The sequence below is a fragment of the Hyalella azteca genome, unplaced genomic scaffold, assembly GCF_000764305.2.
Source record: "Hyalella azteca isolate HAZT.00-mixed unplaced genomic scaffold, Hazt_2.0.2 contig13225, whole genome shotgun sequence".
NCBI lineage: Eukaryota > Metazoa > Arthropoda > Malacostraca > Amphipoda > Hyalellidae > Hyalella > Hyalella azteca.
In genome coordinates, this window is record NW_025943154.1 from 332949 (window position 1) to 350794 (window position 17846).

Below are 17846 nucleotides of genomic sequence, written 5' to 3' on the forward strand. Positions count from 1 at the left end.
AAATGAAACATTTATCAGGTTTAAAATTCCCCTGCCGCGATTTTGAGGTAAGTTCTGCTGTTTTACTTGTGAAAAATCCTTTACCTGACTCAACTTGGGGAGGCTGGCGCTGCCATGTTTAAATTGCGGAGGAATGTGGTCCGCTGTGTTGCTTGCACGGATGACAAGTGCACTTTGTTCCTGTAGCAGTGTTTGCTTGGCGAACCTGAGCCGGAGTTCCAAGGTCGCGAGCTTCATTTAATGTGGCCATTTATTAATATTGTAATTGTTTCATGATCATGGATATAGCAGAGAACGCGACGCATTCCATATTAACTGTTCTGCAACATTGTCATTATCATTATGGATATATTTTCCTCCATAAAGTTTTAGAATGTACAACAAATTTTGCTTGAAATAAGGTTGGTGACTGAAAAAGCAGCACTTTCTGGATTGCGAGCCAATACATTCATAATTTGTACTGCTAATTTATGCGTAATAACATGTTGTATTCACTAAGTTTGATGTTTAACATTGCTCATGGTTGCATTTGTCTGTTTTCATACTTGGATAGTTACTTTAAAGATACATAAAGCTTGAAATATTTTGCTTAGCATGTTTAGAAGTTCTCGTATATACATGAACATCAATGTCTAACTGATGGATTTCTGTACGTTTTTATATTCGATTCAGAACCTTTAACAAAAGCATTTCAATACTGGAATTTCCTTGCTATTACCTTGCTGGTTTCGTACTGATTCGCTACTTGCAGATAATTATTTTGCTACTTGTCGATAAAAAGCTAAGAATCCTTATCAGACCTAAAGATTATACCAGGATGAACAATAGTCATGGGTACAAAATAAGTGAGCTTTTATTAGATGCAACTTATACAAACGTAATGGTAGTATAAACATCACCATACCCGTCGGATTATTCTCTCATACAGAATACATCCAGGTATACACCTTCCATTTGCACGGTTCCTCTTTATCATTTACTTGCATGACATACAATTTCACTTCAGGCGTGAGACTCAGCATTTACACATCGCAAAACTTCACAGCAATGCTGAATGGAAGAAAATCAACTGTATTCGTAGTATCAATGAAATAGTTTTATATATCACGCAGTTACATGGCAGGATATTATATTTACAAAAGAAAATTCCTATTGATCACGATCATGCTTCAACAAAACATGGAGCCTAAATTAATTCAGCACGGCATTCTAAAAACCTTAATCTAAACCTCAAAAGCTTTGCATGAATGACGAGCCCCTTAGTAAACAAAATTGAAATTCACAGGAGCCACGGCACATAAAATAATTGTACCGCGTCAGCAATCAACATAATGCCTACGCTCAGATGCACATATACTGCATGAACATTGTAATGAAGGCGTAACAAAGCAGGCGGCAAATAGAGTGACAACATAGCAAGCATATTTATTTGTTCTTCAGTCAAATTTGACTGACGGACTGAATGGCCTTTTCTTCACTTACGCGGTCGACTTGAGTTCACGGGCACTGTGATGCATCGAAACTCGAAACGAGTGAAGCCAAGAGAAAGTGATTATGAACAGTGACCAACGAATTATTGATAGAAAACTACGTTTTGCATATAAACTAAATAGGGTAAATCAGAAATAGAGCCTATATCTTATAGCATGCACTCAAAAATAAATACCATAAAATTATACAGCAGAAAAGATCACCAGAGCAGCCTGGAGTTAAAAAAAACTGGTCATTGAAGATTGCAAGTGTTATTTCATACAAGTTTCATTATTGTGTTTAAACACACACATAACCCATGATCTATGCCATCGAATGTAACTTTGCGCGACCAAAAGCAATCAAATGACTAGTTGCATTCGTAACATCGGTCTAAAAACAAGAGTGGTATGCGATAACAAACACAAAATGAACTAAGCACCTGTAGTAAGGTATTAATCTGAAACTATCGTCCTCCACGTCAGATCTGTTTCCAGATTTGGGGTGACGGGTTCTCATTACAACTTGAACATACTCACACTGAATGCGTTCGGCTAAAACTGAAAACCCCCTCGACGGGATTATCATTCACACATAAATTCATACACAATATCGTAGATTCATCCCATAATAATAACTTAGAAAGGGCATATTTTGGAAGCTTTAGGAGCTAAAATATGAATAAGTGGAAAGTTCTACTCATTTCCAGAAGGCGCATAGAAACTTGCAGCTTTCAGTAAAGAGCGAATTATCCCAAGATAATCCATTTCTGCAAATGAAAGCCAAAGTTGCAGGGTATCTTATAATATGAATAGCTACCAGTCATTCAACTCATCTCAGAGTTCATGGAGTCGGGTTCGACATTTAAGGATTCGGGGACTGGTGTTGCAGTTGCTGGAGGGCTTCAGGCGATGCGTATTTCTTGAGGATGTTATTCTCGTATTCCAGGTGATTTATCCGCTCCATAAGCTCGACAATGCGCTCCTTCAGAACATCAACTTCTTCCCGAACGGCGAACATCAGATGAGACTTTACCAGATCCTGAAAGAGAAAAAAAATAAATGTCATTAAGTATATAAAGTTACGAAGACGAGTTTTAATTGAATTTTTAATCGTTCTTGTCTCAGTACATCTGCGTAGAACGATACTAGGTGCGGGCGGCTGTGCTTAACTGGTCTGATGCCAACAGGGCACCGTGAAAAAATACCAATAGGAGCAACCAACGCCGTACAAAAATAACCGAGTAGAAGTGCATTGCGAATTGTCTTCTAGCTTGAATTTTGCAACAAATTAAGTCTATACAACGATATCGAAGAATTTAATTTTGTTTACGTCGCGTTTCATAAAAACTCACCAAATCAGGTACAAAAAGGAGCACGTTGTCACTATCAAGCTGGACGTCGTATATGAATGAATCTTTCCTAGATCCATCAGATGATTCAGTGGAAATTCCCTTTGCTGGAGCAGAGCTTCTTCTTGGTACACTTTTATCCCGTGAAGATTTAGATTTAATAAGGCTTGAGGGATTGCTTGAGATACGTTTTGTTCTCTTGGCACTGGAGAAAGGATTATAAGATGCCGATGGTTCAGGAAACAATGACTGTGATGATGGACATTCAGATGATATGGACAGGCTGGAGATGCTCGGCATTTCAGAAAATCCCGATGATTGTGACGATGAAAAATTGCTTATGGAAGAACCATCCGACGAGTACGATGAAGTGCTGGCAGTGCGAGAGTAGGAATGCAATGGAGTGTCCAAGGGTGAAGTCATTACTGAAGGCGAGCAAGGTTCATAAGAATCCTCGTTTTCATACGAGTAACCCTCATCGTAAGGGATCGGAGAATACTGAGGCTGTAAACAGTCGTTGAATTGTGTTGCGTGGTTCAACTGTGGCTCCGGAGAATGAGGATAGGACAAGCCCAAAACGCCATCGGAGTGAGTTGCAGGCGAGAAACCGTGATCAAGCGTCTCCATATGCATGTTGTGTTTCAACATAAAGTATTTTCACAAAATAACAGCTTCGAAATATAAACACTTTTCAATACCCGCAAGTATTTTCAAATCTCGGCGATCAAAACCCGTAGATTTCAGACGCGGGGTAGCAACTAAAAGCTTTCAGTAATGGCCACAAGTGCACCTCTCACGAGTATGGTCAACTCAGAACTGTCTACACAGGGCCAGATAGAAGGCTTTTATGCTGTACTGGCCCCTCCCATCCATCGCCTCTCTTGCAACACACACACGCACAAACGTACTCACTTCAGGTTTCGCGTCACACGGAGAATACCGCACCATGATGACTGGTTTGCATTATCGAGGCATGCATAGAATTCGACTTCTCGTCTTACTACGACGACTGGAAATCGATTATGGAAGTGGAAGCAATCCGACTGTAAGTAAATAAGCTGGGGTATTGGAACAACATCACCCAATAAACGAATAAGCATGATAATATGTATAACATTATTTCCAAGTTCGCTATCCTTCGTCTTACTCTGACAAGACACCATAAATCTAGCGGTTTTTACACCCAAACTATCGTTGCGGACTTTTTTTGATATTCTCTTCATTAAAAACAGAACTTTGACTGTGATGTTCGTATGAGCTGTGCCGGTGATAATAATGCAGTATATACAGGGCGATTAACGGAAACTTTACATAACAATCTAAATTTTATAGAAAAGGACATCAACTGAAATTTTTATCACTTAGTTTTAAAGAGACATCGGACAAATGACGGCCCCGATTGTCAATGCATTCAGTTTTTGCATTCGATTTTTGGAGCTCCGTTCAACTCGCTGAAGCATATTGACGGATATGTTAGCGATAGCTTAATTGACGTATGTTGTTCCAATGAGTTAGGGTCCTTGGACAGTAAATATAAACAATTGACTCTTGCATTCACACTTCCACTTGCCCTAAATGTGTTCACCCACCTAACAATCGATTTCCGATCAGGAACCCGACCTGAAGGACGAATACGGAACCGAGTACGGAATGCTCGTTTAAAATCGTTACAGTAATGAAATAGTCATTAGAAAAGTACACCTCAACAGCAAACGCACGCTGCTCACTGGTCCAATGTATAGTGGCAATTAATTGACTAAGCGGGACACGAAACTTCATGACCTTGTGCCTTTCATATGAAATACTCCCCGCACTTTTCCTACATCTGGCTGCTTGGCGCGAAATACAAAACAAAAAGTTTCCGTGAATCACTCTATACATACCATCACTATAATATACATACCAAACGATCGATCCAAATCGACATTTGTTTTCATGGACAAACAAGGTTCTCATTGTGAACCAACGAGAACATAAGATCAGCTGGGCGATGGTTTTTTTATCTTCACACAGGATCAATGATATCAAGGAAACCCCAAGGACGCCATAGGAAGTCAGCCGAGTACTGTGTCATGCACTGTGTGTGTAAGAATTGAATATTCACATTAAGGAAAAGCGGCTATACAGAGGCATAGCTCAGTCACGCAAACATCCCAGTGAAAATTGGCATGTGCTATGTAGCATAATTACTGCGAGGGCATATGAGCTAGGAATTTAGGCAGTGAGGAGAACCATATGACTCAATGTATAAGCGTAATGACGTACTCACCAAAAATCAGGTCATTGCAGTAGGCACGAGAGGCTGCCTGACAATCTCCTGTCACATTTCACTGAAAGCCTTGTTGTGGTCCTTAACATTAAAAAAAGTCGCTCAATCTTTAGTTCAAGGACAGAAAATGCAAGTCAAGGCTAAACAGACGTACCATCGGATAAAATATTTGTACGATTAGGCTTGAAGATACCTTGTTTATAAAACCCGAACCACAATCATGGAAACGTGAACTTTTTGATCGAACAGGCATTCACTGCTGTCCTCTTTTTTTTCTCTTTTCTTTCGCAAATGTAAACATTACGAATCGCGCAACCTATACGTTGAACAGCGAAGTTTCACCCCGTCGGCCAACCGGAATAAATGAATAGGACTAGCAATTGAACCTTCGATAACAAGACAAAACATTTACTACCGATAATTGTTTTGAGTGTCGGACAAGCAGAACGTCCCAAACGATCGATCCAAATAGATTTTTTAGTTAATTCGCCTCATCGCAACAAAAAGCTGAGCGACCTAAGAGAAATATCGAACTGATCCAAGTAGATGCCAGGAGCCATACTTTCAAAACTCGCTAAGTGAACGTAAGTACTTACGCTCTATTTTCTTGTCTATGATTGGTGGATTTTGCTTGAAAGGCCGTCAATGATTGGCTGATGAACTTACGATCACTTAACTTTTTTTGAAAGTATGGGCCCAGAGCCACAACTGAGCTGCAAAGCCGGTTTCTCCACGCAAATGTCACAGGGCGTTCATGCAGTTCGCACGTGAGCTACATGCGTGCCTGGGAGCACGAAAGGAAAGAAATAGCATCCAACAATCACTAGTCCTGCATTTATAAGGTGCAAGTAAGCTCAGAGAATAAGAATCAAGGATGTATACAGAACTCATTCATTGATTCCGTCATCATTGCACGTAGTGACTTGCCAAATTTTAAAAATAGCAAAGGTCATGCAAGAGATTTCATATCAAAAGAGGCTGATATGAGAAAAATGCAACAAGTAATGGATAAGCGGAGTAACTTATGTATGTATGCAATACCAGTAACTTGTACTGAAGGATAAAAAATAGTCATCACTAACAAGTCAGTAAGTCACAACATCTATGTCAACTATCGCTCATCACCCACAAGTGGTGGAACGTTTCAAATGCTGAAGTTGGGAAGAAGAAATTAAGCAGCTTTACAGTGTTTCAGAGACACGAAATAGAACTGAAAAGAAGACACTCATACAAAATGACTTTTGATTTGCTATTACACGCGTCAGTAGGCATAGTAACGGATGTAGTAAGAAAGAGACGAGTTAGATCATCCAGGTTGAATGTAGGAATTGAACTGACCAGTCCTGTACAGAAAAGCTATAAATAATTATCTGCGAAAAGTTCGACAGTTCAAAACTTTAAAGAGAAGCGACATTTTAATTTGTAGTGAATGTGTGTAGCTACAAATGACACATGGAGCACAGGCAGCACCGACCATATCTTATCTGTGACAGCCGTGAACGATAGCGTGCCACAAAGACACTGCTCACGCCGCTACTACATACGAGCTGGCGTAGCAACCGTGAACGAAAGTGGGTCGATGACCTTTACTTAATACTCATAATGGTTGTGATTACATGTGGGAATGGGAATTAGGTAATTATTAACGGTAATTATTCTCTAATTGCACTCGACGCACAGATAACTCTGAAGAGCTCTTATCTAATAACAGCACATCCATAATGTCTTTTTTCTGATATAACCAGACGCGTTGTTTATACAGTCGAGCCTGTCGAGGTATCATAGACAAATAATGTCAACAGCCTAGAGCTTTTTTATGTTTACACGAGTTTCGCGGTAGAACAAATTCAATATAATATCATCGGTAGACATGTAATTTGTAGATGGAAAGGAATTTGCAGCATTGGGGAAATATCTAGTACAATTAATAACATCATCGACCCAAAAAATATATTTTTTTCTCACCCTCCCTTTTATCAAGACTTGAAGGTGTAATCTTAATATCAATAATAATATCGAGCTCAGATTATTATAACAGCGAAAAATCTTCATATACCGCATAAATAATGGAGATCTAACATATCTGATACCGAGTCTTCCAATGATGTATTATTTCATATTAAATAAACAAGAAAAGGAATAAAAACCCTGTCATTCTTAGTAAACTTTCAGGAACCGTCTTGGCAAGGGCCCCGTTGAAAAATTATACGCAAGAACCAGAGGCAAGAATCAGCTGCTCCACTAATACTGAGAAATACGTGTACACAGAACTAAGAGTGCACAAAAAACTAGGGGGTTGGGGTAGGTACGATGAGAAGGGGTTAGGTAAGAGAACGACAGACAGCGCGGCGTCTCAAGAGATCATCACCGCGCACTCTCCCCTCCCTCTCTGCCCACTCCCTTCCCTCTGGTCACTCGCCTCACTCCCCCCTCCCTCTCTGCCCCGGTCACTCGCCTCACTCACCCCTCCCTCTCTGCCCCCGGTCACTCGCCTCACTCTCCCCCCGCCTCGCTCTAGAGCCGCGAGTAACGTCATTAGGATATGCACTTCCGCGCGCCCCCCATCCCTGCCCTCGCTCTCTCTCTCTCTCTCTCTACCTCGGCTGTTGCTAGGGGCTCTACCCGTACCGCGCAGTCATAGAATGACACTTACAGTGGCACTCTATGCCCGCGCATAAAATTGTGCATGAATATGAAGACTTGACAGAGCACTTGGTACAACTGTGTATTGTGAAAAATAGACGAAAGATGTGATACACTCCTGCAAACATTTTATTTTTAAAAGATAATTATTCTCACATCAATATATATTGAATAATAAAAAGCATATTTATTAACTGGATGGCTAAGAGACTGCGACTCAGATACTGCAACTATCGGAGAGAGGCAAAAAAACGGCTTGAATGACTACTATTTTAACTGGTATAGTAGCCATTGTTAAAAGCTGGACTATTTTGTTATCAACTGCTTATTTTTAGTTAAACATATGAATAGCTGAACCACAGTTGTCTGACCGTAACAACTTAATAAAATAAATTACCAAAGCAACACTTAATGTTGGCTTGAACGAAAAAGAATTGGACAGGAATGAAATAATCAAGTTGAAGTTCTGAATAAATTGAAACGTAAACATTATTAAGTCAGAGATTGCAATAGGTGCACATACCTGACTCGTTGGTAGAGAGCGCGAGCATCTCAAGATTGGATAGATTGATGACCGTGACCGGCACCAAACAAGGATGATTGGAGCAGCAGTCGCGCACCAACTAAGTCTAGTGAAGGTCCCTGATAGTGCAAGGCACTGACCCCAACAACAGAGTGTGCGCAGTTGTATGACATACCATATTACCGCTAAATTCATAAATTTATTTCAATGCACATCTTTTTCGCGACTAAGTATAGGCAAATGTGGAACGGTATACCACGTATATTTTTTACAAATAAAGTGGAATTAAATTCGATCTACGCACAATTAAATTAAGAATATGTATTTATTTCAGTACTCGATGAAACCGCAGCACACTGCATTACAATCGCCATATAAATTCATTGATATTGCAGATCCACCGATCAAATTAACGATAGAAATGCTGAAAAAAACAGCAGCAGTGCAGTATACGCGTGATTTCAACCTGGTTTGTTAGTGCATAAAGATTTCAAGAATTGATACCACCTTGCACAAATTTATGATGAAATCTTTAAAGGGAAGTACGAAACAAACTTTAAGCAGGATAGCTGTATGGTGAAACTTCGTAGCTTGTAGCACTTTCCAGGAATCGCAGAGATGCTGAATTTTAAAATTCATTCGCTTCCGCTTGGTGCATGTGGTAAGAGCTCAAACGCTTGCTGAGGCACGAACAGTTGAAATTTTTTACTTGAAGCTGGGGAAGTAAGTGGAACATTACTGGAGGGAGGAACAACTATACAAGGGTAGAGCAGCCACATTGTCTGGAGTTTGTGACGTCAATAGTCTAAGTGGAAGTGTGCCGAACAAGTGGTCCGGGCAGTGCATTAGGTCAACATGAGTTATATACTCAACAACATAAAACGACGACAACAAATATTGCTCATATTAGAATATTAGGAACAGTAAAATTTAGAATACACACGAATTAGTTCGGGAAATAAGCACTATTTAAGGTTTTACTTTCACCGAGAAAAAAAATCAGCTAAACGGCCGTCTTTCAATTCATGAATACTCGAGAGACATGCGAGCAAGATTTACAAAATAATCGAGACCCCAAAACGAATTGTCAAATGAAAAATTTTGACAATTCGACATGTCGAATGTTCAAGCAAACAAGAATGGTCGGGCCTGCCAAGATCACGGGGCTATACCTCCGGGTACAGCAAAGACCGAGGAATGCAGGTCGGGACAGAAATACCTCTCGGGCCCACAGCAACCGACTTACCGCCATCTTAATCTACACTCCTAAGCATGAGCCTCCGAAACTCTTAGACCATTGACCCCTAAACTCGATCATCGATCACAGGAATTAAAAAAATGTATTAACAAGGCTCACATCAAAATGTATTAACAAACAAGGGCTTAGAAGTTTTGTTAATATGTTTACTTTAGCGGTTCGGTAAACAGTGGATGTTGACCTCCAGTTTTCGCTGACAACCACTTAGAAGACTCGTGCTAAGATTGCTGATAATAACTTATTAATGTTAGATACGGTATTTTATTTCTGGGAGGAAACTTCAAGCTAAATTTGGATATTGTTATCGTTACGCAACTTAATCTTAATTACGGACGAGTTATAGCGATACAAGTGCCATGGCCAATACATTACAGTTTCATCAATGATAAAAATACATACTTCACACGAAGCAAATCATTTTCAGGTAAATATTTCATGTACCTACAAGATTATTTATTATTTTCACGACAAGCGTAGGACTGGTGTTTGGATCTTTGAAACAACCTGTCTGAATACACTCGCAATACAGGTGAACATCAATGAATTCAATGCAAATAGACATCTTCACGACGCGTGAACACACATTAATAGATACCTAATAATAAACAAAGTTGAGACTAGAACCTTGCTAGGTTGCTGGTTGGTCAGCCATGGATACACGAGACATGACCCAAATAGAGCTCATGCAGTACATCAGATTAGCACATGTGTGCTCAACCTCAAGGACAGGTGTGGCTACAAACTTGTGCGCCAAGTGGCAAGAAAACGACATGTAACAATCATAACGAAAAGTCAATTTAAAAGAAAAATAACACTTTAATTCAAAAAGGGAATTGCAGCTCTTGAGGGCGATTTTGACATAAAACGCTTACAAATTTTCCTATTGAACAACCCCTTATAGATAAATATTTAAATTTCAGACAACGGACTTCGAGTACAATGATGCAAATAAATATCCATTGAAAACAAAATACAACAAATTTCAACTATAGCATTGTGCGAACAATGCAAAATTACGCATGAGCTCTAGAATGACCATGGAAAAATTCTCGAGATAAATTGAGATCCATTATTTTGAGCTGCCGAGTGATAATATTCAAAAGTTTTAAACGAATATTAACAAGGCATTGCATTGTCTATTAACAACGGTCAACATTTGAGCCCATAAGCGAGACGTCTTCCGCAAACCCTCATCATATTAATGAAAATGTAAATAAAGCAGTGGCCTCATGTTAGTAATGCTCTAAAAGAATCAATTACCAGCGATACTAACAAAAGTTAATGTCCATGAATTGCAGAGCCAATATTTCCATAGGAATGACGTACTTGACAGAGCAGCTCTAACTTGATATATATGAACAAATTACTATGAGTAGCGAATAATGGATAGGAATACATTTAAATGAAATTAACGGATGGATTGTATAAGATATATTAAAGTAAACTCGTGTAATAACTTTGTGATATTTGTGGCCATAAAATATTATTATTATTAGTAGGCAAGTTGGCGACCTTTTGATGGTAGAGAAACTTCACATTTACAATATAATAGAAAAATAATTTTATACGATGTCGAATTTAACTTTGAAGAGCACGTTTATAAATAAAGGCGAGGCAAAATTGATTTATAATCGCTGTCACAGACTTAAGCCGTGCTTACCAATCCAGAATATATTGAAAATAAATCGGATACGTTTTAGCATGAAGGGCTACATGCAGTAACGGATTTTGACTGTACACCACTCAACGCCCGCTATAATTTTCGAATGATGGGGGGCAAAGTTCACATTGAATTGATATCAAAGCAACAGAACCTCAAAGGCTACACAAAAAATACTACTTGTTTCATAACAGTCTAAGTCTCAAGACCTCCAAGGTCCAACTCGTAGCATATCGTGGAAGGCCTCGGCATAAGCAGTTAGCCTACCCGAGTTTGCAAGCGTACCATGGAATAAAAAAAAAACGTGTGGGTTGAGAGGACAATCCATTATTGTCGCCTAAAGGATTCTACCCCAATGCACTCAGTTCCTCTTCCTGAACAGACCCACGCGGAGAACTGTTATTCGTAATAGCTGCAGTACGACATAATAAATTCATACTAGATCAAGAAGAAATGCTGGACAATATATTTATTAACCAGACGTGAAGAAAACACATTTCTAAAGAATAATTATTAATACCGTAGGTATCTTTTTACAAATAGTTTATTCCACAACTGCCATTATCAGTGAGTAGCAAGCAACACAAACGAAAATTCAAAAGGCTGAACTGTCACAAAATTAAGTGTACCAACTGAATAATGTATATAATTCAGTGACCAAAAACAATATAAACTTTTAAACTAAGAAAGTATATATTCAATGTTAAACTAGTTTTTGATCAATCAGGTGAGATGCGTGTCTAGAGACAGTCTCGAGAAGGTCCAGTTTTTTCCTCGTGTAATAGCATCCCGTGGAAGGAAAACAGCCAGAGGTCAAATTCAACATCATAGCAGCTCGAACGCCTGACCAGCAGCACACTGGATTACATTGGTTTTATCTGGACCTGGTACGTCAAGCTGACTCAACAGGTCAAGTGACATGCCCGCTTCATCGGTAAATTTACCTGAACTTCAATATAAAGACTGCGAACACGCGATAGAACTTTACTTAAATACAACGATGTACCTTCACGTAGGTTAGTCATATTAAATTTTGTCTCAATTTATTCATGGATACTTACAGAATCAAAGAGATACATCCCCCAAAACGGATGAATCAAAATTGAACTTCTGTCGGTCGGTAGTCTTGCACAAAAACACTTACCATTCACTCGAAAAAGGGTATCTCTTATATATTTATCTTAATAAATAAGATTAACAAGACGATTATGGCTTGACTTTAGCGATAGCCTCTATTTGAACTCAGCGGATGTCACGCATTGACGTCATTCTTTAATGACATCACCAGTGCAACCATCTGACATCATCATGCTCAACATTAGCAAACAATGACACTAAGGCACACAATCTTGTGTTGGACTGAAAACAATTCGAATTCAAGTAAGAAGTGGTGTTGCCAACATGCAGCATCTGCGATATTATGCATCTCATATTTGCGTAAATATGATCTTATCTTGGAGACATTCTGATTAAAAAAAGAGAATATTCACATACTACTGATAAACTTGACGAGTGTGCAGTCCTGTGAGTGCTATATAACAGCGTTTAAAATCATTTTCAGAAAAACTTGAGCGGACTCGGCATCATTCAAAGTTAATGGTTCAATGTAAGATTACAGCAACCAAATAATGCAAATTTATTATGGAATGAAAATGAAAGTGCCAGAAATCTTGAAATAAGAGCAGTAGTAATACATTTAACACCGAATCATAATACACGAGTAGTAATAGGGGTAAGACCAAGATCACAGCTTCTATCTATAACTTAACATTAATCATAAACCTTGGAATCGTACTCATACAAGATTAGAGCATTTATAAATACATTTATTGACTCTACAAATGTGTAATTCCCTGCAATGAGCTCAATTAGTTTCCACGAGACTAGCATTTCGCACTTAACAAAAATCACAAAAGAACAAAGACGAACAGCTGTGAAGGGTAGGGATGATGTTTCATTTTCTTAGAATTCACACGAGCGCTCTTTCAGCTCACACGATTGGTAGAGGTCGCAGGAGTAGCGTAATTGCGTCCATGTCATTGGTCGGGACCATATAGCCTGATGTTGACGTCATTAATGACGAAAATGTTACAGGCCCCGGGGCAGTAGCGCACTCGCAGCCCGATGACGAAAGGTTTACGAACTCCAAAAGAGAGTCGAGAGAAAGATTCGGTGTATCTTCAATACTAGGTTATTGCGTCGATTCAGTTGAAATAATCGGGGATTCTTTCATGTTGCTGCAAGTAGTGATGCAAGAGGAGCAGGAAGGAAATACAAATGGAGAAAGGAAAAACATGATTTAGAATATAAACGGAGAAAATGTGACAGCACCCTAGCGTTCAGTAAATGAGCCAAAAAACAATCCTTCACCGACCCCAATGGATAAACCGTGATAGACGTATTCACCACATACATACAACTAACTTTTAAGAATGAACAAATGGCCCAAACAAATAAGAATGGAAAGGTTAAGACAATAATGGTTAGAAAACTAGAAGTCAGACGAGCGAAAGAATCGCAGGAAAAACGCGAAAGCTCAAGATTAACGCTTCATTGCAACATACTGCGCAAAATAAAATCCAGGTTGTTTGGAAAATATCAGAAATTTTACAGAACTGTTTCTACCCCTGACCCGCAGACCCGAGAAAGTCCTGCGACTACTAGTCATCCGACCCTCAGGCAAAACGACGTGAATTCCGGCGGTGAGTTCACCACCCGAAGACCATCTCCAGAAAGGTATTTCTTGGAATGGAACACAGCAGGACACCATGGAACGATCTCGTCTTGGAACGGAAATGTATAAGTTATAAAGGGTATATTGAAATACATTCCACCAACAACGGAAATTTCATCTTTGTGCTCCATATTCAAATACGCATAAAATGTGTTAGTATATAATGCATCATTTCACAGTAATGAATCATTTTTACATATGACAGCCCTATGCGAGTGCTTTACACCTAAAAAAACTAGAAGTGGTTACCTTTGAAATTGAAAACGAGCATTTCTTCTCGCACAACAAGGTATCAATGAATGATGCGCATGCACCTAATGGGACAGAGTGGGTCGATGCGCGATGTGGACATTACACATGCACAGCGTATATGAATGTCTTACTTCCTGGTCCAAGCTCCCTCCTCTAAATTATAAGGCTGTAACGGCGAGTCGTGAATCAGGAAATTCTAAACGTTCTAGGGTCTAGACAAAGTGTTCTTCACATCAAGCCAGAGTATTAATTCTTAGCCTTGGGATGGGAGCATTGCGAAGCCGGACAGCTATAATGCATGTATACTGTCGTGTCAGTGTGGTCCAACATACACGGAGCAAACATTTACGGCGATCAGGCGAGAAAACCGGACAATTTAGACACGATTAGAAATAAATAAATTACAAGGAATTTACCATCGTGTATTGTAATATATTTTTTTGTAAATTGTATTACAATTTACAAAAAACTATATATGTTTTTTGTAAATTGAATTATTATTTGTATCTTTCAAATTAAAATCAGGAAATAGTGAGTGAAAAAAATATAGTGAAAAAAACATATATATAGTGAAAAACAATAAATTGATACGAAATCAAACAATCTATGTAGAATGAAATCGTCTTCACTCTGTACAGAAATTGTCACATGAAATATCGAAAGTACAATCCAAAACTAAGTTTGATCAACAGCTTGTAATAATTCTGCAGTTTCAATGTGCAATGGGATACATATACATCACAGCATTGGTGCTGTACTCGTCACAAGGATGCAGCCTCATGAAGTAGCCAAATGTTGAACGAGGGCAGGCCGAGAACAGCCTGGTTCACCGGAAGGCCAAGCCGCCCATGGGCCGTACCATCAAAATTCGCCAAAGTACACGTAAAGTCCCAAGTATACATAGCGTTCTAAAAGCACGTAGCAACTAATTTATCAACTGTAATTTGTGGGCTAAGCTTGGAAAGCAGTTATAGTAATTATAATAATCGACAGAGCTTCGAGCTCGTAAATATATTTGATAGTACGGGTCATTCTCGGTATGCAGGGAGAAGCGACAGCGACGGGCGCTGTCAGCGCGTTCATAAAATAAGCTCAAGGAGGGCTCGTAACTCGCTTGAGCGCAAAGGTGCCAAGGCAATAACCATGAATGAGACGAAGACTAATTGCTGCGTACACATCACGGCTCACCAGGATCTTTTTGTCAAGGAAAGAAAAACAAAAGGTGCTATTCGGTGAGGCTCTGTAAACTAAAGATGGGAAGTGAATAGAACCGGGTGAGCAAACAGGCATACTCTAAGGAACCTTGCTCAGTCAATTGCAAAAATAAGTTCTCCAGATATGCACATGCATATAAATGATACGAAACGAACTGCGTGATTAGGAGTTTCTTGATTTGATACTTTTCAGACATTGTTATCTCTGTTTTGCTCCTGAGTGAACTTGAACTGTTGGAAAATTTTTTCCATTAACGATAACTGAAGAGACAGACGTTATAATTGAACAGAGTACATCTCTTCACGTGAACACTGAATTACGAATTGCGATAACTTGGGAATATCTTGAAGTGGTATGATACCTAAGGTGAGAAAATTACAGCCCATCAACAACCACGAATTCACATTTATAATACTCGTATTTTAGGGCACCGTACGTATCACTAAATAAAAGCGAGATAAGATAAGCAATAGATAGGGAACCTGGTAGCTACAGCACCTAACTCAGGAGATCTCGAATTAAAAAAACACTGAATTTTGCTAAGGACAATGCTTGTAGGGAAACTGCATAATACCATGAGCAGAAATAAATTACTTTGGTGAAAATTCGCGTTACAGAAAATGTTCAGTAATTTTATTCCTACCAAAAAGCTCATATCACGATAAACAAACTTTATTTTAACACTTATTCCCTTGTACATGATACTCCAACCTATACTATGAACGTGATACTATCCTAAAATACTTTTACTGACATAAGTGATAAAAAAGAAAAAATGAAGAGAGCTCGCGCCATAACATAAAGAAACCGTCGGGAGAAGTCAAATAATAAGCAGCGTGAAGGGCCTGCAACATTCAAGATCTACCAAAAGCTCGGAGGAAGCAATCCTCAAAGAGTGATCAGGGGAGACGCCTGTAAAGTTAACACTGGCCTTGACCAACGAGGCAATAGACACGATAACTATACGGCACATGCAGTCGTGTCTACTCTACTGCACGCGAGACGGCGAGTCTGCGAGAAACCGTATTTTTCTTTAAACGTAGACGCTTGGTAAAATTTTCAAAATTGCGTTTAACGAAAAAAAAAATCGAGATCAACAGATTCATCTCACCGCAGGGTGGAAGGAGCGAGGAGCCACCAATTATTACGGAAGTTATTATGTTAATTATGAGAAAAACGCTCGTGATACATCGGTAACCAATGTGAAGTTAACGAATTAGCCAACAAAAATTACCGTAAAATAAATTTAGCAAATCTTACAGCTAATATAAGTGTAAGAAAGCCCAAAGAACAGATGGGGCCTGATCGCGAAAGGTTAATACAATAGCTACAAGCTGTTTGTCTAGTTTCATTTTGAACACGAATCCACTATACCTACGTTTCCTGTATAATCAGCGGCAAAAACAGGTACCCATGCATATCATCATACCCATGATAAACCCGAAGCGTTAGCAGCAGACTATGATTTTTCTGTATGCGTGCGTATGTAAATAATTCGATTACAAGTAAGCAATGATGGGAGAGATTTTGATCCAGGAAGAGGACGTGGTAGTATAGGCAGCGGCGGGAACCGCACGCAGCCCACGCATGATGCACCGCCCACTTGACATGTCCGTTGATGCGCACAGTGCACGACTGTGTTGCCATTTGGTACTCAGCTCGTGTCATCACACTGCGGTAGTAGGAGGGCAAATACAACGTTCTTCACGGCAAACTTGAGTGCTTATTAATCTGATCTCGTAGTGACCATCAAGGGAGATGAATGCTATATCAGAAGTCGGATGTTAGTTGATTGAGGCACGTGATGGATATTTTGCTTGGTTGCACAATCCTTATTTTAGTATTCAAGGTTGCCTTTTCGAGCAATTTTCAGAGACGTTTAAGTACAGCAACAAACAATAAACCACACGTAAGTGCGACAGCGAAAGACATTTAATTGTTAATTAAGCAGCTTGCGATCCTATAGCATGGCTAGGTAATATTGATTCCTGCTGAGATCAAATCAATTGCCTTTCCAGCCATCCCATGAATCCTCTAAATACGGTAAGGTTTAACTAGGACCAGTTAAGGTTTAACTAAATTTAACTAACATTTATGTAAAAACTCTCATTTTGAGATTAGAAGGTTGAAAGATTATCTTCTTATAACTTTAAACTAATTAGAAAAAATTAGACAGCATTGCAATGTTTGATACCGTCACCGCACGATTTGGCGATAAAATTTAAATTTAATGCCCATGTTATATCCCGATACGGTAAGTATTGAAGATACGCACTCGAACACCTCCTTTAGATTTATGTTGCCAGGTCTCGAACACAGCCACAAACTTTCTAGAATATGTAATAGATTAGCTGCTTGTGCTACGTACGGTGAATTTCTCCTGAGATAATGTCTAGCTCTCACCCCTTAAAAATGTCCAAGATTGGTGTAGGAAAATTATTGAAAAGCATTGGTAATAAACAATTGAAAGC

At 39.1% G+C, this 17846-nt stretch overlaps 1 protein-coding gene across 6 annotated transcripts in view; it reads right to left on the bottom strand.

The window, feature by feature from the left end:
• Positions 1 to 835: 835 nt before the first annotated feature.
• The window catches only part of LOC108665011 (TSC22 domain family protein 1), a 97380-nt gene continuing 80369 nt past the window's right edge, over positions 836 to 17846 (bottom strand). For 5 of the 6 annotated variants that reach the window (XM_047883556.1, XM_047883557.1, XM_047883558.1 and 2 more), the window contains one exon: positions 836 to 2511. In XM_047883556.1, the coding sequence (XP_047739512.1) occupies positions 2335 to 2511 (177 nt within the window). In that variant the 3' untranslated portion in view covers positions 836 to 2334. Of the gene's footprint in view, positions 2512 to 2824; positions 3648 to 17846 lie in introns of those variants that run through there. The other variant, XM_047883559.1, reaches the window with a different exon arrangement.